This window comes from Vanellus vanellus (genome assembly GCF_965231255.1).
Source record: "Vanellus vanellus genome assembly, chromosome: 2".
NCBI classification, from domain to species: Eukaryota; Metazoa; Chordata; class Aves; order Charadriiformes; family Charadriidae; genus Vanellus; species Vanellus vanellus.
This window is the reverse complement of record NC_138906.1, coordinates 1,043,501-1,066,399: the sequence shown is the minus strand read 5'-3', so window position 1 is coordinate 1,066,399 and position 22,899 is coordinate 1,043,501. Positions and strand designations below refer to the sequence as shown.

The window sequence follows — 22,899 nt, the reverse complement described above, 5'->3', positions numbered from 1 at the left end:
AGAGGGTATGTGAGCAGGAGGAGACAGTCCCTGAGCACCACCTGCCCCGACAACAGCACTGGCCGAGGTCTGTGGGATGCGAGAGGGAAATTATTTGGTCCCTGTATTGCAAAGCTCAATATTAGAACCCCCCAAAAATACTGGATGAGAGTGTCATCGACAGAGACTCTTTGCACCCATGCAGACAGAGGAAAAAATATTTAAAAAAGATCAGACTCATTCTGAAGAGGAAAGATTTTAGAACTTGAGTGAAAACCCGTTACCAGCAAAAAGCACCGGGGTATGGACTAGACACTGCAGTAAACGGGAAGAGCCAGGCACTGTTACAGAAAGTTCCCCATCGCCACCAACGCACCAGCAGCCTCTCTAGTTCCTTTCAGCGCTGCGCTGAGCGCCGGTTTGCCAGGCTGAACTGCACATAAAGGACTGGAGACGGGAGAGTCCTGATGCGTCCCCAGCCAATACGCTGGCAGTCGCCTCTTGCCTTGTTTTAACGGGGACGATGAAGCACACGCTGAATATACTTGTGAGTTCTGCTGCATGATCCGCTCTTTAGGACAGGGATTATTTCTTTCAAATTCACACGGCATTTAAGACAATAGCTCGACCCGGCTGAACTCTAAACCCTTCCACAACACAAAAGCACTCAAACAAAACAACGCCGGGACAACCGAGGGAACTCGGTGTTTAGAAGGGTTTTTTTCTCCTCCATCTGTCTATCCCGCTGGGGACAAAGTCATATTTTAACAGTTATGATGCCAGAGCATCATGTTTTCTCCCCTTCCAGAGGTACCAGCCGGTTCAGAAGCAGCGGCGTTTCCCATAAAAGCCCCAGCACTAGGGACGACCTACACATAATCCCCAGCGCTGCTCTCATCGTTACGTGGCGTGATAGGTCAAGCCCACACATCCATCACTCCGGTCAGTCAAGCGGGGGCGATTTCCCTCCCCTAAGCACAGATGTCGCATTGCCGTAGCGAGACCTGCAATTTGCAGAGCGGAGGCTGGGGGCAGCTTGCGTTCTCATGGGGAGAAGCGCTGAATCACAGCGACAAGAGAACACCGATCCTTTCTTATCCTCACCCAAAGGGCCTCTGGGCTGGGCTGAAATTTGCTCCTGGGAGCTACAAGGTGCCGTCTCCCAGCACGGAGCACCTCGCTCACACCAGCTTTACTGGGGGTAAAAAAACAAAACAACAACAACAACAACAACAACAACAAAAAAAAACCAAAACACCAAACCCAGGGGGAGAAAGGGCCACAGACAGCTTCTGTGATGGGCTCAAAGCTTACAGAGCGACCCCCGGCTCTCAGATTCTTCGAGGAAGGATGCAGACGGGCAGCGCGAGCCCTCTGAGTGACACCTCGCAGGGAGCCCATGCAGGCAGGGCACGGAGCTGCTTCTCAGCTCTCTCCTCTTCCACCCCTACTTACTCCTGGCGTTGACAACAGAGGCCACAGAAATAAGATGACGGCTATAAAAGGCTGGGGGTGGAGAAGCCGCGCTACATCACAGCAGGACAAGGAGAACAACTAAATTCAAACCCTACCCTGACGTGCCGGAGCTTGCTGCACCCACCTTCACGGTTCCTCCTGCTGGCAAGTGTCCCACGTTGTCCAGAGAACCCACTTTGGCTTGGGCCTTCTCCTTGAAGTTCAGCTTCTGGTTCTCAATTTTGACATCTCCTCCCCCTGGAAGAAGATTGTGCCGGAGTGAGTTTATTAACGTCTCCAGAACAGTCCCACCTGAGTTCTGTCCCCTTCCCACCTCCTCTGAGGAACCACTGCGCACCCAACGCACTTTGGAGGAGGGACGTGACAAAGTCAGTAATTCGGTATCGCAACCTCTCTCCAGTTAAGGTTCAGTTTAAAAACTGGCAAGATCAAAGCTGGTGACTCCCACCTGCGCAGAGCAGGCAGGACTGCGGGCAAGCAGGGCAAAGCCCCGGAGATGCCCTTGGGGAGGGAACGCCACCCGCCCGGACAGACAGGCTGGAAGACATCCTCACGCCGACTACCTGACTATAGATCTGCTCGTGAATCTGTCTCCCCCAGCAGAGGTGCGAAATGCCAGTCCCGATCCCACCCTGGTGGGTTTCCAACGGCTAATACCCACTGCCCACTCCTCTCCGTGTCCCTCGCCAAGGTCTCTGCCAGCTCAGCCCGTCTGCGGAGTCATCAGTGCCGGGACATGTTCTGCGCCTTTTCGTTAACTGCCTTTCTTTGCTCGTTATCCGTCCCCACTCCCACTCCATCACTGGCAGCCGTAGGACTGCCCGGACCGACGGCTCCTCCCTGGCACCGACGCAGGTGCCACTGCCCGGACGGCTCCGGAGGCGGCCGTGCAGGCGGGGAGAAGCCAAGTGCGGCAACTGAACTTCAGGCTCAGGAGAACATGAAGGTCAGAACAACAATTTCTAGCAAAACGTTTCTAGATTTGGAATACTGCAGTTCCCATTAATAAATAAGACTGTACGTGCAGTCCATATTCCAGCAGGTTTCTCAAAAAAAAAAACCCCTATTTAAGTATTGCTAAGCTTAACTTTGCTCCCCAGTGACATCACTCAATACTCAGTCCTCTGCACTTGGGAAGGTTGGCATGGCCAACGATGGAAACCAACTGCTTTGGTCTAACAAAAATTAACAGTTAAAACATCTGACAACAGATAATTCTGGACGCATTATTCTGCTTTAATCAGCTCCGGACAAGAGCAGTTATTGTGGCGCAGACCTTGTTATTACAGAGCACTGAATAAACAGAGGTCATGTTTGTGGCACCACGTTCTCAAAGCGGGAGCGCGTTTTGAGGCACTGAAGCGTGGTGCTCGGTGTATAAGGTTGAACTGCTTTCAACCGAACAGGCTGGCAGGACGGGTGCAGGAAAGTCCCAGGAGCAGACAAAGACAAGCTTGTAGTATTTGTTTTCAGCTTTGGTCAGCAAAATTTGTCCCCCGTGCACGGATGTTTGGCTGCCAGGAGTTTTCCTGTCCTCAGACACAAACCAGCAGAAGTCGGTGAACGGGCCGTACCTGAGGATGCTCCAAAGGTACAGGTCAAACAATCTGCCTACAGCCGCCGCACCTCGAGCTTGAGATTCGCCTGCGCTCCCGCTGAGCGGGGGGCTGGGCTCAGGAAACCCGAGATGCGCCGGAATTCACGCGGAGTAATTGCTGTGTTCTCAGTGGGGAGCAAATAATTCCTGCACACTCATCCCATAATACGTCGTTAAAGAGCCAAAAGTGTTTTATGTAAGACAGGAGCTGCTACTGAACCCAAGGCTGAAGAGACCCTTGTATCTGCTGTGAAGGACTGGAGGGAAGTTACTTGATCCTTCCATAGCGCACAGGTTCAGAGAGCCCCAAAGCCCTCTGCACACACGGATGAAGCTTCCTGACTTCTGGAATGATCATGGTAAGTATCCACTTTTTTTTTTTTTTTTTTTTTTCTTAAATAGGGAGGGAAAAAGAGAACTGAGTCAAAGCAGTAGGTTATCTTCACAGGCAAAATGAAATCCCGCATCTCCTAATCCCCTTCTCTGCTGATGAAACCACCAGGAATCGCTAAGAACCTAGACAGCCCTTCTCAAATACTCCCCGAGAGCAGCAAACCCTTTAATCTTCACTTGCAATCCAGGACTCCATTTAAACGACTTGCGATATCTACAGACAAATCATGAGGAAACGGTAAAATTTCTACCTGGCTTATGCTTGATATTTGCTTTAGAGCCACACTTGGAGGACACTTTGGAAAGGTCAACTTTCTTGTTCTGGATCTGCACCTAAAGAGGCAAAAAGAAAAAACTCAACACAGAGAAACGTTTCCCGCGATTCTGAAAGCCAAAGGGCCATCTCAACCATCAGGTCCCACTTAGCGCACCTGCACCCCTTTTCCACCCCTATTCTGCTTCCATCCTGATTTCCCAGCCCCCGCGCGCCCAACGCTACAGGCGGGTTCGGCGGTATTTAAAGGCCTGCGCCAGCCGCAAGTGGTTAATGTGAGCAGACAGAAATCGAGACCAGATAAAACTAACAGATGGGCAGCAACCAGAAACGGGAGTCTTGAGTTCACGGCACATCCACGGAGTAACAAAAGCACTTGGGAGAGGGACCAAAAAACGCCAATCCCATTGCCATGTTCCCCAGACCGTTCCTGCCCAGCGCTGGCTCTGAAGACACTGGCCGTTGCCTGGGCAGCTCCAGAGGGTCACCAGGACAGATGGCACCTCACGGTTCTGCTCAGCCGCTCTCTTGCTGTAGGGTCAGAGCCGTGCCACCAGCTCCAGCATTTTCTCTCTACTATCTCCAACGCGCAGACCGACCCCCGTCTAACCCAGGCTGTGTGTTCCTCCCTGCTGAGAACGGGCCACCAGGAAGGACCATCGTGCCCAGATGGAACAAACTGCTCCAAGAAGCTCTCCTCCTCAAAGACAAAACACCAGGAGCAGGGAAGCCGTCTCCCAGTATTATTTCCTTTAGCCCCATCCTCCCAGTGACTCGATCCTGGCATACAAAACCTTCAATGAAAAAACGTTCGGTGATGCAGTCAGGAAATCATGAGACATTCATGACTCAGTAAATGACCTTCTTCCAAGCCAATGAGCCAAATGTTCTAACACGGTGTTTGTGGGCATCAGTTTGAATTTGGGAAGAAGTGTCTTCTCTGGGGTAGGACAAAGGTGGAAACAAAATGTCACAGATTTTATGTCTTTTTGCTCAAAAAAACATTTCACCTCCAACACTTGGACCAAGTGCATTGCACAGAGCCCCATTTCTGACATCTTTAAAATTCCTCCTGCAGCTCCAGGTGGAGGAAAAATTCCTCTATCCCAGAACTAATTTATTATTTAACTACTCGGAGAACTTTCATTTCACGCAAACACGGGATAATTCATACCAGAAGGAACTTCTGGTCGTCAGGTCTAAACCCATGCTAAGTTGACATTATAACTTTCCATGGGGAAAATCGGGGGGTTTTGGTAGTAACGTTCAGAGGATCACCTCTGCCAACCGTGTCAGCAACCACCAGCTGGCACCGACGCACACAGACAGCTCTGCTATAGATCGTCTCGCAGAGAAAATGAAAATCTTTCTTTATGAATGTGACGAATCCGTTCGCTTACAAACTACTCAAAAAGCTTATTGAGAATTACCATGATAATTTGCACTACATCTTTTCTCAGGAAGGATGAACCCTCCTAGTACTTGCGAAAAGGGATGAGTCAAAGCCCTGATGTCTTGTTTGCTCAGGATTAGCAGAAGAGCAGAGTTCAGCCTCCTGCTACGCTGTTCCACGTCCGTGTCCCCCGACTCAGTGGCACCAGACACCCCCAAGAGGGGAGATCACGGCTACTGAATTGGGTTTTCCTGCGGGTTGGCAGTAAAGTTACTACAACTTTTATAATGAGTACTTGTTTGTCTGGAGCTGCAATAAAGCTGAATTGATTTCACAGAACGCATTTTAAAATAATACTGTTTCTTATCAGCTGGGGTAGACATACCCAGTTATGACTCCTCGTGGTTTCACCTGGGGATGCAACAATTACACCTAGATGGAAGCGTGTTCCTTGTAAGATCGTTAACGTTCGTTGTTTTAAGTTTGCAACGGGAGACACTGTTAAAGACTTGCCTTTGCAGAGCCAAATACTCGGACTCCGGTGCCAGAAACAAACTTTCAGATCTAAAGTTTGATACAGAGGCTCAGATGGGAAGTGTGATCCTCATCCCTTTTCCGATTTTCTACCTCTGACCATTTCCCAATCCGTGTAAGCAGCTCAAGCCAAAGGCTAGAGAAACATATAGACATTCCAAGTCACCTTGTTAAATCTTCAACACTCGCGACTTTGTAAAATCCACCTCTTCACTGCTGCTTTCTTTAAAAAGAGAGGGGGGAAAAGACTAAAGCACAACAAAAGCTTTTACCCAGGAAATCTAATCATGTTTGTGTCAAGATACTTCTGGCAAATATAACGTGAGTAGGAACAACATCTACTGCTTTTGAACATGATATCTTGGGTAACTTGGAAGGGAGGAGAAATTCTCTCCGTGTACAGAAGGCAAAACGGGTACGCAGAGTGCACCAGCGAGGAACCACTTCTCTTCGGTAGGATGTCCATCCCTTCCCCCAGAGCAACCCTAAAGCTGCATCGTAATTTGCTGCTAACCACAGCTCTCGTCCGCAGGACCCCTAAAAGCTTTCACTGAAGCCCCAGACAGAACAACGGACCTTCCAGACATCCCCATCAGCAGTGTGGTTCAGGAATTAAACGCTCACAAGTCTTCTATCAGAAGCGACCACCGTAACTATCTGAACAAGAAACCATCTGGGAAGAGGACACTCATGTCACAGTGCCCCAAAGGGAGTGAGCAGATATAAAAATGAATAAAAGGGAACACTTTTATTGGGGAGCCAGACTGGCCTCTGCGCCCCGTCTACTCACACCGGTACTGCCCGTGCTGGGTTTGGGGGCGTTGGGTGGCTGGGAACGACTGCCTGAAGCTGGTTTGGGGGCATTTGGAACCTGGAAATGAGCAGCGCTTTATTCTCTATTCTCAAAACGAAAAGCTGAAGTAGTTGAGGAAGGAGAAAAAGTGCAGCAGTAAAAGGAGAGTGTGGAAGAAGAGGAAAAGAAAGCAGCACAGGCTTGTCCCCTAGAGTCGGGAATGTCCCCAGGACAGGAGAGTGAAGAGGAAAGGACAGGTTTGGTGATTCCTTAGAAGAAAGAGCGATTCACTAACGTAGTTAATCAGGCGAGGAAAATATCCTCCACACTTAAATCACATTTCTGTTGGCCTCAAAAAAAAAAAAAGAACAGTATGTGTGACGCTCATTGTCCACTCAAAGGCTATACGGGGTAAGAGTGGCAAAATTAAAGTGGTTTATAAAATACAGCTCCTTTGAGCGCAGGAGCAGTTAAGTTACAAGAGCTGCGTTTCAACAGCAGAGCCAAAGGGACTTCTGCCCCAAACCACCGATTATACGTAAACAGTCTGTTCCAAACTTGAGTGACAAAACCAGATGAAATATGCAGTAGGAACAGAAATGTGGACAGCTAAAAAAATTACTACCGAGTCACCTAATTGACACGATGGTCTCCAGATCATTTTTGCTTTCTACGGTGAGGAGAATTCTCCTGCATGAGCATGTCTACGGGAAGCTCCATACACACAGGTATCCACTCCTGTAAACATCGGGTAAATCATGGAAATATCAAAGAAGAATGGCAAATCCCACCGCTGGTGAGAACCCGCAGACTGGAGGGCAGCGGAGACGCGTGTCCAGTGGCTCCCAGCGCGGAGCCGAGCTTAGTTAAGCGTGTGACTTCAACATCTACCTCCTACCATCTCGGCAACCAACCCGTAGAGAAGGAGTTTAAGAAGGCAGATTTGGTTGCTTCTTGCAAAGATTTAAAGGAAGACTTGGTCGTGCAGGGTAGCGGTTCAGCCAGCCACACACACACACACGTATTTCCCAGGAAAAGCGGAGACAGCAGCTCGCGGCACAGTCAGGCCCTGTGTAGCGTTTCTACCTGCTGAAGCAGACACCAAACAGGACGCGCTGACTCCACGGCAACAGCGAGTCTGGCCCCAGGAATTGACTATTTGCACCTCGAACACTACGCGAAGCAAAGACGCCGGGAGTTTCGCTGGTGCTGGCTCCGGGCACAGAGAAAGCATCACAAGATGCGAGAGCGGGACATCGCTCCTGGGGAACTCGGCGTATTTAGACACCAATGGAAAAAACCTCCTTGGGCTTAAGTATTTCGGTGTCTTTTTGAAACCATGCAGTCTTTGTGTTCCTGCAAGCTATCCCCAGTACGGAGGGGGCGGTGTAGATTTGTTAAGGTAGCAGAGCTTTGCCCAGAAGGAAACAAGCCTGTCGAACTGCAGTCACGTTTTCAAAAGCTTTAGTATCGAGACAGTTAACGCTTTCAGGACATGATACTCCAACCCAAGTACACAGACGTTACAAGATTAGCCTTCTATTTTAATGAGCTCAACTCCGCTGCCAGAGACACCGGTAGCCTTTAAATTTAGAAATTAATCGCAGCTCAAAGATTAAGTCCCACCGTCTTTCCCTCCTCCTTTTTTGAAGTCTCCCTTCTTCTGAAACAAGAAGTGGAATTAGCTTGGCTCTGTTGGCCAGTGGAGAGTAAAAGCCGCTTCTAAGCCACAATTCATTTAATCTCAAAAAAAAGAATCAGCCATCTAAAGAAGGTCAGAGGAGCGATGAGGTGCCTGCATTGACTGGGGGGGGGAACCCACGCTGAACCAACTCCTGGGGTCAACGATGTGCACATCCTACATCTGGTCGTGAATACCACGTAAACCGGGCGAGAAACAGGTCAGCTGTATTTATAGTACTATGAAACACGACACACACATTCAACCTAGCATCCCGTGGGGGAAAAAAGAATAAATAAAATAAATTCTCCAGCCTACACGCATTATTTCCAGAAGCCCTGAAACACTGCCACACCTCTCTGCCTGAAACACAGCATTTATAAGACTGACATATAAAAACATAGTACAAGAGAAGGAGTTAGTAGAAAGACAGCTTGCCCAGAGCCCATACTTACATTCCCACCTCCAGGGACATGCTTAATATTGTCCTTGGAACCACACTTGGACTGAACATGGCTGTAGTTCGCTTTTTTGGAGACTATCTGGACCTGGAACGTTACAGAATGGAAAACAACACAAGGGAAGAGGACTGGTTAGAGTTGTCATACGGCAGGCTGGAGCGGATGCTCTAACACGGCGGATAAACAAGGAGTTGTGTTAAACTCAATCCGACTTTAGTATTAGGTGTGAAAGCAACTGAGGAGGAGAGTGAGAAAAAAAAAAAAAAAAAGTGAACGAAACGAGAGGCTGCACAGACAGTGTTAGTGCGAGAGCGTAAGCGCTACGTGAAGACTGCCGCTCCCCCTCCCGGCCGGGGGAGCACCGCCTGCCTGCGAAGGGCCGGGGTCGCCCGCGTCCCCCCCGGAGCTCTCTGCCGGGCGCTGCCCCAGGGCAGGGAGGGCCAGCGCAGCCGCCTCCTTCCGCCACGGCTCCAAGCCATGGGGCCACCGCTGCCACCAACGCCACCGGCTCCGCGTGCCTGCACCGCTGCCTGGACGGACTCCAGCCTTGGGTAACGTCTTTCGAACCCTCCGGGGCGGTAACGCCCGGTCTGAGAAACAATTCTTCTGATGAAGGTTGTCAAACCTTCAGTTAGATTTTAAACGGACGAGTCTTACGTTAATTAAATTGTTTCTCCCGTAAACTAAAATGATTCAGGACTTTTTCAAAATACAGGAGGAGTCCGCGAAGTGAGTGTTTCCTCCCAAAGGCAGTACCGGAGTTGGAGTCGCAGCCCCGTGATTACGAAAGGTTAGTTACGACACGTGTTTAGTCTGGGGGTTATTTAACACAGCACAGAACATGGCAGAAGCTGTATCTAAAGTACTTTCTAGTAAGAGGTGATAAATTGGAAGCACAAAAGGAATCACGTTCTCACTTGAGCAGGTTTCCAAAAGCTCCTTAGCCAGTTCAGAAAGACTGGATTCAGTGCAGGAAAACGTACTGGTGCCGTGGCAGTTTATAACGATTCACTGACAAATCCCATCCAGTCATTAAGAGGCTGCCTGACGACATCCAAATTAAACCGGCACTGCCGCCTCGCTCCCCATCCCCTTGTGCTGAAATACCACGTCACGACAGCTTTGGAGGAACCCCTCAAACGGTGACCGCCTAACGCATGGAGTTAAAGAGTTTGGATACAACTGGGTCGGGAATATTGCAAGGGGAAAAAAAAAAAAAAAAAAAAGAAGTCCTTAATATTCTGCAATCTTAAAAACAAACAGCGCTGAACAGAAGCGCTCTCTTCCTGCGTACAGACCGGTGCTGTGTACGGAGAACTGATCTTAAGGGAAACCTCCGACTTGAAGTTACCTAAAAGTGAAAGTGGAGGATCTCTCCTCTGAAAATATTCACATTTACGGCAGGCGTGGAGAAGATACCTACGACCGCGGCCTCTGAACGTGTTTAACCGAGAACGGCTGAGGGTTTACAAGAAAGAATTGGAAAAGTGTCTGTGCAAGGAACAGTGACACTGACAGGAGAAAGCAGAAGAGTTGAAGAGAAGGGAAAGTGACTCAAAATGGAAATGTTTTCCTTCATCTCCCACAGAGAAAAGTCTGAAAGAAACTCACTTTCCCATTGGGCTGTTTTGGGGCACCCTCTTTTGAAACGGTTGTTTTAGTAGTAGCCATTTTAGAGACCGCATTGGGTTCAGACTTTCGTGCAGCAGCGGCTGATTCGGGCTTTTTCTCTATTTTCCCCTAGATGGAGACAAACGGATGATTTCAACCAGCAAAAGCAAAAAACGTGGGCAGGAGAGCAGGGGAACACAAGCTACCCAGGTAAACTTAGCAGAGGACAACCCAGGAGAACTTCTTACGTGCTGTAACCCTCAGGGAAAATAGCATCCCGCGCCCAGGAACGTTAAACTGAGGGGGTGGAGGGGCAGCAACATCAGACACGGGATGAAACGGGCACCCCGGGGGTCACCCAGCAATAATTAAGTTCTCCATTTCTCAAAAAGCTCACAGGCGCCCTTCATGAGGGCACCTCATCATTTCCCCAGCGGTGACACCGGCAGCTCTCCAAGTGACCCCAGTACATCATATTCTGCCCCCAAAAAATGACACCCAATCTTTTATAGTAACCCCACAGCCGCGCAGGCTCCCCCCCGTCCCACGGAGGACACGACACAGGTCGCTGGAGGCAAACACACCCACCGGCTGCTCTGCTTTGCCCCGGAGCTCTGCCGGCCGCGGACATACGGCCGTTTCTGGTCTTACACCCACACGCTGACCCGACTCGGGCTCAGAGATTTAGTTTTTAACTAATCAAATGCGGGTGCACCTAGCTAATCCAGCTGAGCAGAAAACCGAATGACAATTTACAGGCTTTTCAGAAAAAAACAAACAAACAAGCAAACAAACAAAAAGAAAAAAACAAACAAAAAAACCCAACAAACCAAACCAACCAACCAAAAACAAAAAACCACCCCCCAAAAATCAGTAACTACCTAAGAATATCCATTCTTCTGCTGATCTAGATCCAGGTAAGCGCAGCAGAACCTGAATTTTCTGGGGGGTCAGCACAAAGCCCGTGTCGCACTAACCTACCAGCAGCAGAACCCCAGCGCTCCGAAGGCGCTCTCACACTCTAAAAACACCCCAGCATAAGGCAGGCCATGAAAAGGACAATTTTCTTAAACGTGCAATTGTTAGGATTTAACGTTTCTATGAAAATATTTTCAAAATAAAGGACAGTGCAATGAAATGTAAAAATAAACGCCCTTAAACTGACCCGATAACCCTGTAAGCTAAAAAGCTCTGCAGTCCTCGGGACCCCGGCAGAGTTTACAACAGCAGAACAATCGCACGTGTTCGTTCTGAGCAGAAGCTTTTCTGAACGTCTCTGGTTTCCAGCCACAACATACGGCGTACGAAAGGGTCCCCCCTCTGCCTGCCTCCAAGTTTTTCGGCAGCCTTTGTTTGCCACTTTCAGAAACTCTGTTTTTTTGGGGAGGGGAAAGGTCTGTCCTCCGGACCTCTAAGCTCTGAGGAGTGGGGTATGATGCTGTGCAACTAAGATACTCTTAACTCTGCGGAATAACCCCCCGCTGTACCGCTGCTGCCTGCCACACACCGCCACAGCCCAAGAACGCCCTTGACTTTAATTAAGGCTCCCAGCACGAACCGTGCTCTCCTGGCACCAGATCAGAGCTCTGCGCCCAGTTAGGCATTGCCGCAGACCTGCAGCAAAGGCAAGTGGGCAAATGGGTTCCACTTCGTGGAAATTAAAAGCCCTCTGACTATGGGCAAGCTGCTAACGTGTTTGGTCAGGTAGAGATGATTATTTAAAATTATTTAAACCCTCAGAAGAGGGCTACGGGTCTGCCCCTAAACCTTTATCATTTGCATGGCAGATAGTCACAGTGAAAGCGGAATTTAAGACCATTACTGCTTGAGAGCCTCAAGTTATATCTAGATATACGCTTTTCCCTACAGCTCATTCGACACTACCCTCTTCTTCCCTTGTGGCCACCAGAGGTTACGCGAAGAGCAGCGTCTGTAGACCCGTTCCATTTCAGCTGGAGGCCTGACACCTTGAACAGAGTCCCCGTTCCCAGAACTGGGAAAGGTGCTCTGCAACGTGCTCCTGAATCCAGATTTCCTGCATCGTGGTGCGTTATTCCGTACCATCCAGCAGACTCAAGTCCTCTATTCAAAGGCCAAGTTTGGGAACATAGACAAGGTTTTGAGCTTTTGATACCAACTAGCTTCTACGTCTGGACGTACGACAGAGTTTTGAATTCCTGTACGTACACCAGTAAACACCAGGAAGGCTCTTAGGGCGGATTCCTTCTGTACACTACTATCACTGCCTCGTTAATGCCTCGTGCGTAAACCCAAAGAGGAGCTCTGCGGAGCATAAATGAGAAGAGCAGTGAGGATACAGCCACCACAATTAGCAAAGAGCACCCCTAATGCTTAAGAGCTACCGTTCCAAAGCGCGTATCGTTACCGAGTTTGAAGGATCTTACCTTGCCTCCACCAGGCTGATGTTTAATATTATCTGTCGATCCGATTTTGGAACGTACATTTTTCAGGTCCGGAGCAGAAACGCTGCTGGTTGGGCGAGGCGGCTTGGAGACAGTGCTGGGTTTAGTCGGAGCCTTAGTAGTTGTTTTTTTAGTGTCTGCTGTTGCAGTTGAGGTTGTGGTGGGTTTGGTTGCAGCAGGCTTGGGTTTGGGCCGGCTGGTGGCCACTCCGGGTACAGTAGGGGCGCTGGAGGCGGTGGTAGAAGGAGTGGTGGCGCTGCTTTTTACTGCGTTTCCAGTAGCGCTCTTAGGGCGGCTCAAGTCTGCTACAACGATCACAGTGATAATTGAAGGGAAGAGGGGGGAAAAAGATGGGTCAGATGCCATTTACGCAAACGTCCTCAGGGTCCTACAGGTGTAGAGTGGTGTGCTTAACCAACCCAGCCCCCGGCGAGGAGGAGCTGATGTAGCTGGAAACTGAACAAAGTTACCTGATGGCGACTTTGCAGAGGTCTTCTTCGCATCCGCGGGCTTTGCATCAGTCTTGATGGCTGCCCAACACAAAACACACGGATGAGTATTTCGGGTGAGACGTCTGGAGTCCCACGCAGCTTCCCCTGGAGGTCAGGGGCTCTCCACAGCTCCGCACATACCGTCGGTCCTCTTTACCCACAGTCCCCACGTCTAACGAGCTGCTTGAAACAAAGCGTCTCAAGAATGACCTGCTCCGTTTGAACACCTGGCTGAGCTCCTCCCCATTACCGCAGCAAAATATACTCCCCTTTTCCAGCAGAAGGATCAATTCATCAAAAGGATCATCGTTCAACGATGCAACACCTGGGGTACGCTTTGCATTTTGTTTTTTCTTCAATAACTTTCTGAATCTGACAGCGCCCGCTAACACTTTAATCCTGCCCCAATTTCACTTCTTAAAAAAAAAAAAAGCTCCTTTCTTTACTAAATAGCAAAAGCAAACCTACATTTGTCTGGCTATAACCTCGGCATTATTGCGAGATCAGTTCTAACCAATGCCAGTTTTCTTGCACAGAAGTTATCGCACGTATTTTGGTGCCTATTACAATTGTATAAACCCCAAAAATCAATCACTGAACTGAACCGTGCCTTCGGGCAGACAGCAACGATCATGACCCGATCACGTTCCACATAGAGGACAGCCTAAACCAGGAACACATCTGTATTTCTCAAATGGAAGAAAACCATACGTGGCATTGATCAAGGCAAAAACCACCGACTGAAAAATATGAACAGAACCTTATTTTAAGGAGCTCTTTGATAATTAAATTGTAGCTTTTTTACTATCAGTGACGAACAACTTTGGCTAAAACCTGCTTCATTTCAACAGCCAAAGGGAGGCAGCATTAAAAACAAACAATAGACGGGGGAAAAAAAATCTGTTAGAAATTATGAAAAACCCCATCTTCTAATATTTAATTTCCATTAACAGTCTTAGATTTTTAGATAAAGTCAAGTAGCTGGCAGGGGACCTTACGGAGCGCCAATCTAGAAAAGAGCGAGTGAAGGAGGCAGATAACTACAGGCCGAGTTGGTCTGGATCATTCCATGCCGACTTCGCTAAAAGCATTCAATTAAACACCCCAGATGAGATACCAGTTAATGAGATGAAACACATTTGGATAATTTAATAAGGCCTAGAGGATAGATATACAATTAATACCAAACACTTCAAAAAAGGTCCTGTCAAACCAACCTAATCTCATTCCTGGAGACCACAACTTTAACTGGGGAAACTGTATGGACAGAACAGACATAGTTTTGTACAAAGGCAAGAGGAGTAATATGCAGCTAATATAGAAAGAGATGTTATTTCTGCTCGTGTCAGTGGGGAGCCAAATTCTGGAACGGTTCTGTGTTATCAGCATGCGATGTCGAAAACCTGGAGAATGATAAAGCTACTGGGAAAATGGTCTGTAATGGCAGTCAAAGCCTTTGATCTTTTTCCGATCTGAAAGACAGAGAGGTGGGTCTTGTTCGAACATAAAAGTCATTTTCACAAGGAGGGAAAAAAGATATTAAAAAAATAAAAAAATAAAAAAAAATCAAGCACCACATAACCCATAGCTCTCATTGAGAAAGTGACTGACCTGAGAAACCCGTATCATTTCAAAACAAGCCACTAATCACACATTTTTAAACAGCGATAATGACTAAACACTTGAGCAAACCCCCAGGAAGCGAGCGTCTATCTTTTGACGCCTGAAAAGCAAGAGCAGACGTCCTTCCGAAATATCACCTTTAGCCAGAAACTCAGCGTCCGGCTCAATGCTACGTAACGAGAAACTAAACTGGGATCAGAAGAGATCGAGGTCTCCGCCACCTACATCTACACATCTAGCCGAGGTCGCGCGTGCTCAACCTAAACTGACTCATCGGTGTTTGGCTCGTTGCGATTCCCCTTCAGGCCCCACACCACCGTTCCTCCTCCGTCACACCCCTGCCTTCTCCTCTGCCAAAACAGAACTCCCATCTCTTACCGCTCGTGCCTCCTCCGTGCATTCCCAGATCCAGACAAAACAGCTTTAACTCCCTGGGGAGGTTCTCCGGCTGACCTCATCTCTCCCTCGCCCACCCAGTTCTCACTGTGCTCTGGCAATGTCCCACCACCCGCGCTGCCGCAGGAGCCTCTTCCTCTGTACATCTTGCCACTTGGAACAACCTTCCCGCATCTCTGCACCGCTGACTCCGTCTCCTTTCAAATGTCATCAGAAAATGCTTCTTTGTTCGCGTCTCAATTTTGGAAGGAGACATTAAGCGAACTCATTAAAACGCATTAAGCATTCTGCGCTACAGTCTGCATAAAAGACCACACAAAATCAATTTTACAAGGATGTCCGCAGGATCAGTTAAGATACGCGGCTCTTGGAAAGTGCAACGCTTCCTCTACGCTTGATTAATTCTATTTTCCCCCAGAGCACGAAGTATGGAATGCACATCTAGCCTAATATATTCCAACATAGTTAAAACATTACTATTCTTTTGGGAAAGACAGGTTATGAATTCATGCTTCGGGACTCCGAGAACAAAGCAACCTATACGTGTTATTAGTTTTACCTGTTTACTGGCAGATTTTGCCAATGAGGTCTAGGCATTTGGAGACTCGAGAACATTTAACTGTATTTTTATCTGACGTTAAATCTCTCGAGCGCCGTTAAAATGAGTGAAAACACTGCTTTCGAGACGCTAATACGCTGCTCGTGTTTCACGCTGACTGCGTTAAACTCATGGGAAGTTCCCTCTTTGGCAACAGTAGGAGTGGGATACAGTTTTCCAATGAAGCTGATGCGATTTCAGCTCCAAATTCTTCCTGCACTAGTAAAAAACCCTCCACTTCTCTTCAACCTTCTTTGTTTTTTAGATGCACTACTTTGAGTGCTTCAAGTCTTCTTCTGGAGATTGGCTTTTCCCAAGTATTAAATTGTTTTTAGTGTTTATTCTGTTACTACGGCAAAACACAAAGGTAGTAGCTTCTTTTTTCTTAAATCAGGCATGTTCAGTAATTGTATTAACCCCGAATCACCCAGAGCTGAGAAGGTCATTCAGATTTGGTTTTAGAAGCAGCAGCCCTGGACACAAAAACGCTGTCCTTCGGTGTGTGCCTTGGCACAGGATCTTGCCTTGTGCTCTACTAAAAAGGTGGATATTTTGGCTATCGCTACGCTTCAAGTCAGCTCCCGACTGACAGGTCGGCCAGTTCCCACCTCGTGCTGGTTAATGGCAGCCGCACCTTCTCAGAAATGGTTACATTTCAAGGTTTGGGTTTTTTTTTTTTTCCTTTTTTTTGAACCGGAAGATCGCAAGTTTGTTTACCAGAAGACTAATTTTCATAAAGTGATGGGGCCACAGGATGACGTAGACACAGGAGAAAGCCGCCAGCGTACCGGAACGCACGAGAATTCCAGCAGAGCGCGAACCAACAGTGCCCCTCAAACAGAAACTTGGTTAGAAAGCGAGATCTGCCGAAGGAAGACAAGCGAATACTTACACGTTGGCCTCTTCGGTGGAGAAGCAGCAGTGTTTTTCGCGCCAGCAGCCGCAGCGACCGGCGATGCCGCCGTTGTCCTGGGAGGAGCAGGGGTGCTCCTGACAGTAGCTCTGGCAGTGGCAGCTGACGGAGGCTTTGAAGGTGAGGTCCGCTTCTCCGCGGTCTTCGCATCCGCAACCTGCAAACGACCGGGCTACGTTAGAGCCAGCATTTCACCGAGAGCCTCTGCAAAGCGTTTGCCACAAAAAAGCCTGAAATAAACTGAAATTGTTTCAATTCTTCCACACGTAAGCCAGGCGCTGCAACGTTACAATGCAGAAGATTAAAAGTATAATGAAGCCATGCGGAAGGGACCGACTGTATCCAGAGCGGGACACCGAGCACAGCTCCCACTGAATATTCGAATTCATCCCGACCCGTTTCAGCGTTAACGTGCGGAGCTGTTTACAGATGTGAACGAGGTTTTGATTTCTGAACAACACGGAAAACATCAGTCCCGGTAGTGATACTTCTGGGAGAGGTTTCTTTCCTTCACGAGCAGAAGCGCTTCCTAAGCCGAGGCGGTGTTTATTAGAACACTGCGGACATAAGAATTAGATGTCCGTGGGTCGTTCCGCGCTTGGAAAACTATTTCATGTCTGTCCCTGGTAAGTCCCTTGTTTGTAAACTGACTGATCGTTTAAGTATTAAAGCACTGAGTCAATGCACGGAAACAAATGAGATGAGAGTTTGATTTCATCAAAAAGGGATTGAGAATCGTGCAAAACTTGAACAAAACTGAAGACACCGGTTCACACAAAAAGTACAGATTTACACCTGTGCTTTCATGCTCTCTGTTATTTTTATTTAGTTAGTTTTAAAAGACGCTCAAATGCAGTTATTTAAGCTTAAGTGTGCAGCAGAAACGCCAGCATCCAAACACCAACGGAAAGCTTCCGAAATAGATGTTAACATTCTCTTTCAAATATGAATTCTTCCACTATATAATAAGTTAACATCGGAAAAATTCAAGGGACATTCTCCACCCCTGACACGCTGTGTGGATACCCGACTTCAGCTTTAAGATGCAACACTAAGAACTGCCCACAAATCTTCTCTTACTGGAGAGTTACAACCTCCAATATTTCCTAAGCACTTAAGTGTACCATCCGTTCTCTTTCTACAGTTTTTCCAACGGGCAGATAACCACTGGGCAATACTGAAGTGTTCAAACTGATTCCCCCCCCCCCCCCATATCAATATCTAAGCTCTCCGTGCAGTTTTCCTGTGCTCTTGTCTCAATTTAAGAGTTACCCTACGTTTGTAGTGCATCTATACTTAACCCCCCCCTCCTCCTTTAGCGATGGAAAGAAATAAAACAAAAATAAAGAATTCTCTTGTGTACTTCATGACAGTTCACGAGGACAATCGTGGTAGTACAGTTGAGTTTAATTTTCTCCTCTGTGATGACACAATTAAACAGTTGGGACCCGACGCTGTACGGGCGTTAATGGAAGCCGGCACCAATAACCGCGCAGCTCCTAACGCAGTGAATCCCCTTCCTGACCTCCCCTCCCACGGTTAGCACTACCCTTATGTTTGGTAAGAGAGCTGGGAAGTTACCAGGTAAATAAGTTCTTGGAGCTCCCACAGCATCCCGGACTGGTGAGTGTTGGGAGAGCCCTCTGGAGCTCCCCCAGTCCCACCCCCCGCCAGAGCAGGGGCACCTCCAGCAGTGGCACAGGACACCTCCAGGCGGGTTTGGAATGGCTCCAGAGGGGGAGACTCCCCCCCCTCTCTGGGCAGCTGTGCCAGTGCTCTGCCGCCCCCACAGGAGAGAAGTCCCTCCTCAGGTTGAGATGGAACTGCCTATGGTCACATTTGTGCCCGTTCCCTCTTGTCCGGTCACTGGGCACCACTGGAAAAAGACGGTTCCCATCCCCCCGGCACCCTCCCGTTAAGGAGTTATGAGCATTGATAAGATCCCCCCTCAGTCTTCTCTTCTCCCAACTGACCAGCCCCACGTCCCTCAGCCTTTCCTCATCCGAGAGATGCTCCAGTCCCCTCATCATCTCCATAGCCCTTTGCCGGACCCTCTCCAGCAGTTCCCTATCTTTCTTGACCCGGGGAGCCCCGAACTGGACACAGTGCTCCAGATGTGGCCTCCCCAGGGCAGAGCAGAGGGGGAGGATGACCTCCCTCCACCTGCTGGCCACACTCTGCTTGATGCCCCCCAGGATGCCACTGGCCGCCTTGGCCACCAGGGCACATTGCTGGCTCATGGGCATCCTGTTGGCCACCAGGACTCCCGGGTCCCTTTCCGCAGAGCTGCTCTCCAGCGGGTCAGCCCACACGAAAGCAAGCTGTTTCTTACCTTTGGTTTAGCCTCTTTTGGAGTTAAGGTGGAGGGACGTGCTGCACTGGTGGCCGGGCGTTTAGCAGCAGTGGCTGAAGTAGGACCTGCGGTAGGGCTGGTGGGTTTTTTGTTTGGGCCAGGCGTGGCCGAGGCTGGCCGCTTGGGGCTGGGAGCGGACAGGGGCCTGGCTTTCGGTGCGGCGGGCTTTGTAGATGACGCGGATGCGGCAGGCTTTACGGGTTTTCAAAAAAAGCAAAATCCAGGGTAAAACCAAAACAACACAAAAATAACAACAAAAAAATAAAATAGCGCATTGTAAACCAAAACATTGAGCTGCAAGAACGTAAAAATGATATTTTAAATGAAACAAAAAGGAAATAATAAGCTTTCTGTTTTCTGAGCCTAACAGAAAGAGCAAAGTGAAGCGGCAGAAGAGGGCTGCCTTCGGAGCCCGGGGGGGTTTGCCATTCAATTAACAGCGAACGGGATTGATTCCAGCGACATCTAAAGCACCAGAAGGAATGGCTGGGAAAGCCGGGATCAGCAACGGGGTGTTCCCGGCATCTAGTCCTGCGTGCCACACAGGGGACATCACTTTCCAACTACACGCAGACAACGGCTCGCGAGCTCTAAAGCCTCATCTGACCACCTCGAGTGCTCACACGGCCGCTGCCTTCCAGGGGCCCAAGAAGCGCCCACCCTTAGCACTGCTTTACGAATTTGGGGTTGGATTTGGCCGAATGCCGCAAGCTTCTGAAAGCAGATAGCTCTCGTGTTTCATAAACGGCCCCAAAACACGAGAATATCGGATCCCGAGCGAGATCCCTGACTGCTAATTGCAACGCAAATAAATGTGCTGTAAACAACCAGGAGAGCATCAGTGCAGCAGAAGCGTTACCATACACGTTTACCACTTCTACACCACCGATACCGACCGGAGAATTAATTTAAATAAAGCTTACCGCACATTTATTAAATCCGCTTTCAGTCACGCTGCTACGGGCTGAGTTGTTTGCAACACCGTCACTGGATGTCTTTGTTTCAGTGAAAGGGTTCACAAATGGCAGCTCAGAAAACAGAACGTGTGTTGCCACAGCTTAAGAAGCAGAAAAGTCGGCAAATTAAAAACCGCAGAAGCGAAGACACCGAGCGGGAAACGACACCTACCTTCGTCTTCTTCTCGGGGCTGGGAGGAAGCTCTTTGTTGGGAGGTGCTGTGATATCGTTCCCTGTTACAGCTTCAGCTGGTTTGGGCTCTTCTGGTTTTACTGGGGGGAAAAAAAAAAAAAGGAAGGGAGATTTCTTAAGTTTGGGTTGGTTTTTTTAGATATATATATTTTTAGTTTACTATTATTCGACACAGTAGCAGGAGGAGACAGAACTGAGACAGTTACAGGTTGGCTGTTTCTGGAAACTTTCCCCAAAACCAGAATACCTATAGGAAGAAAGATTTTTTCCCCAAACGGGACAGGCTCACCCACATGCCGTTAGCATCCAGTTTCTCACATTATTCCAGTGGGAAAAGAAAGGCAGCCGGTGAAGGAAACCCCTGGTTTAATTAAACAGCAATCCCTCCCATCTTTCACGCTATTAAAATAAATTGTTGGAACGTTAGTGGTGAAGTTCTGACCTCTTCCAGGTTTTACGCTATGACTTACCCTGAAGTTTTCAAGCTGTCCCTACCCTCATGGCTGTTTCTTCATCCCCTTCCTTCCGCCCACAGCCCGCCGCTGCCGCTCTCCGTGAGCGGGGAGGATTCCCGGCGGCCGAAGGGAACCGGACCGCCAACGGGAACGGTCGCGCAGGAAAGCGGGAAGAGGGAAATCTCCTTCTAACACGTGGGGATCACACCTTGTTAGCGTGGAAACCATCGTGCCATGCTGCCCTACGCGTGTTTCACAGCGCAAAGCTTAGGTTCAGCTACGAGGGTCGCCAGTTTTTCACCGTGACGGTTTGTCATTGCCACCCGAGGGGGCCACGCTGAGCGGGGACAGCCAATACGCACACTGCACGTAGCGGAACAGCCACCACCACTTCCTCGTCTCCTTTAAAAAACCACCGTCGTTCACCTCTACAGCCATCAGCAGAAGAGGAACTACCGCCCTCCAAAGCAAACAACGTAACGAAACGTTCGTTCAGCAGTGGCTGCACCGAGTCTTCTCCCTAAACCTTCCAAACCCGACAGCAGAACTGCCACGCCGCTGTGCGCCGCGAGACACCCAAGAGGCCATTTCTCAATAAACAGCTTTGAAAACGCTAATTCTCAGCGGTGTCGCCGTACAACCGCACCGCGATGAGCTGGCTTCCGCTGCAACGCCTCTGCCGCTTCCATGTCACGAAGGACACGGGGCAAACAACCCATCGCAAGCGTACGCGTTTCCCCCCCGTCACCTGGGGATTAAAATAAAGCGTATGTGTGTTGGATGTTGCTTTATATGACAAGGCACCAGATTGCAGCGCTGCGGCGCGTGCTACGGGCCCACCAGACAACAGCGTAACAATTCCGACAGCAAAAAGGTTGTTTCCCACGTCTTTTGAAAAATGACTATTTATATCGCCCACTTTCTTGCTCATCAGCGTTGCAGAGAGAGACTCAGAGGACGGTTCAAGTTCTGGTACAAACGTTACCACTGAAACGAGCAAAATAAAATCGCGCCTTCCGCCTGCCCCGGCGATGCTCAACAGCAGGATGGGTTTGGGGGTTTGTCCATTTATTTATTTTACTGACTCTGGGACAAGTTCAGAAGCCTTTTTTTCCTTTGCATTGCACTCACCTCTTCCTAGCCGTTTAGTTTCCAGGTCGTACTAAATGCTTTGCTGCGCTGGGTTTATCCTAGGCACACAAGAGACTTGTGAAGAAAAAGCAGCACCCAAACGCACAGGCTGGACACTACTTTTAATGCAAAACTCTTAAGAATCATTCACATTCACCTAGAAGCCCATCTTTTTACAACTAATCTACGTTAGCTCTTCTATACTGGTCTACTCCACCGCATTTCAATAAACCTTTAAATTCTCCTTCATCGAACTTGTGGTTTTATCCACAGCACCACCAGAAAGAGCAATTGCTGTCGACAGTTCCTGGTCCCCCGTACCAACCTCCTGCCCTTTCTCTGCCCTCTGCTCCACGGCCCCGCGCCCGGGGAGGGCGTTCTTTTGAGTCCCACCAGTCTCAAATATCCCAGACATCGAGGTGACTTCCCATCCGCTGATGGTCACCTTTCACGTACTGCCTATCGTTATTATTTCAGCTAATTCGGCAGCAACGTGAAACCTCTCGCTCGGTGCCGGTGTCACAGCATCCGCGCGAATTCGTCTGCTCAGGGAGCCTGACGCCGCTCCTCCGAAAACCTCAACTTCCAGAGTTTCAGGATTTAAATTCCAGCAGCTTCCATGCTTCTGAACAACATGAATTTCATGTTATTTCATGTTACTTTATCAAATATGGGCTACTAAGCAAGAAATTTGGTGTAACTTCAACACACAAAATTATCGGAGAGTACATTTACCCGCAAGTGCTGAGAGAGCTGGCGGATGGTATTGCTGGACCACTCTCCGTCATCTCTGAACGGTCATGGAGAACAGGAGAGGTGCCTGAGGACTGGAGGAAGGCTGACATCACTCCGATCTTCAAAAAAGGCAAGAAGGAGGACCCAGGGAACTACAGACCAGTTAGTCTCACCTCTGTCCCTGGGAAGGTAATGGAGCGACTCATTCTGGATGTCATCTCCAAACACATTGAGGAACAGGAAGTTATTGGAAGTGGTCAACATGGATTTACCAAGGGTAAATCACGCTTGGCCAACCTGATAGCTTTCTGTGATGTTTTAAGTGGTTGGCTGGATGAGGGGAGAGTCGTAGATGTCATCTACCTTGGCTTTAGCAAGGCTTTTGGCACTGTCTCCCATGACATCCTCATTAGCCAGCTGAGGAAGTATGGGCTAGATAA

General features: G+C 48.9%; 1 protein-coding gene across 5 annotated transcripts in view; it reads right to left on the bottom strand.

Annotated features, from left to right (window-relative positions):
• MAP4 (microtubule associated protein 4) overlaps positions 1-22,899 on the bottom strand; it is a 179,542-nt gene that overhangs the window by 7,254 nt on the left and 149,389 nt on the right. For 2 of the 5 annotated variants that reach the window (XM_082499280.1, XM_082499281.1), the window contains exons 13-21: positions 20,118-20,218; positions 18,969-19,181; positions 16,616-16,793; positions 13,086-13,145; positions 12,598-12,920; positions 10,193-10,321; positions 8,576-8,668; positions 3,697-3,778; positions 1,580-1,692 (exon numbers count right to left, since the gene is read on the bottom strand). In XM_082499280.1, the coding sequence (XP_082355406.1) occupies positions 1,580-1,692; positions 3,697-3,778; positions 8,576-8,668; positions 10,193-10,321; positions 12,598-12,920; positions 13,086-13,145; positions 16,616-16,793; positions 18,969-19,181; positions 20,118-20,218 (1,292 nt within the window). The remainder of the gene's footprint in view (positions 1-1,579; positions 1,693-3,696; positions 3,779-8,575; positions 8,669-10,192; positions 10,322-12,597; positions 12,921-13,085; positions 13,146-16,615; positions 16,794-18,968; positions 19,182-20,117; positions 20,219-22,899) is intronic. The other 3 variants (XM_082499282.1, XM_082499283.1, XM_082499284.1) reach the window with 3 other exon arrangements.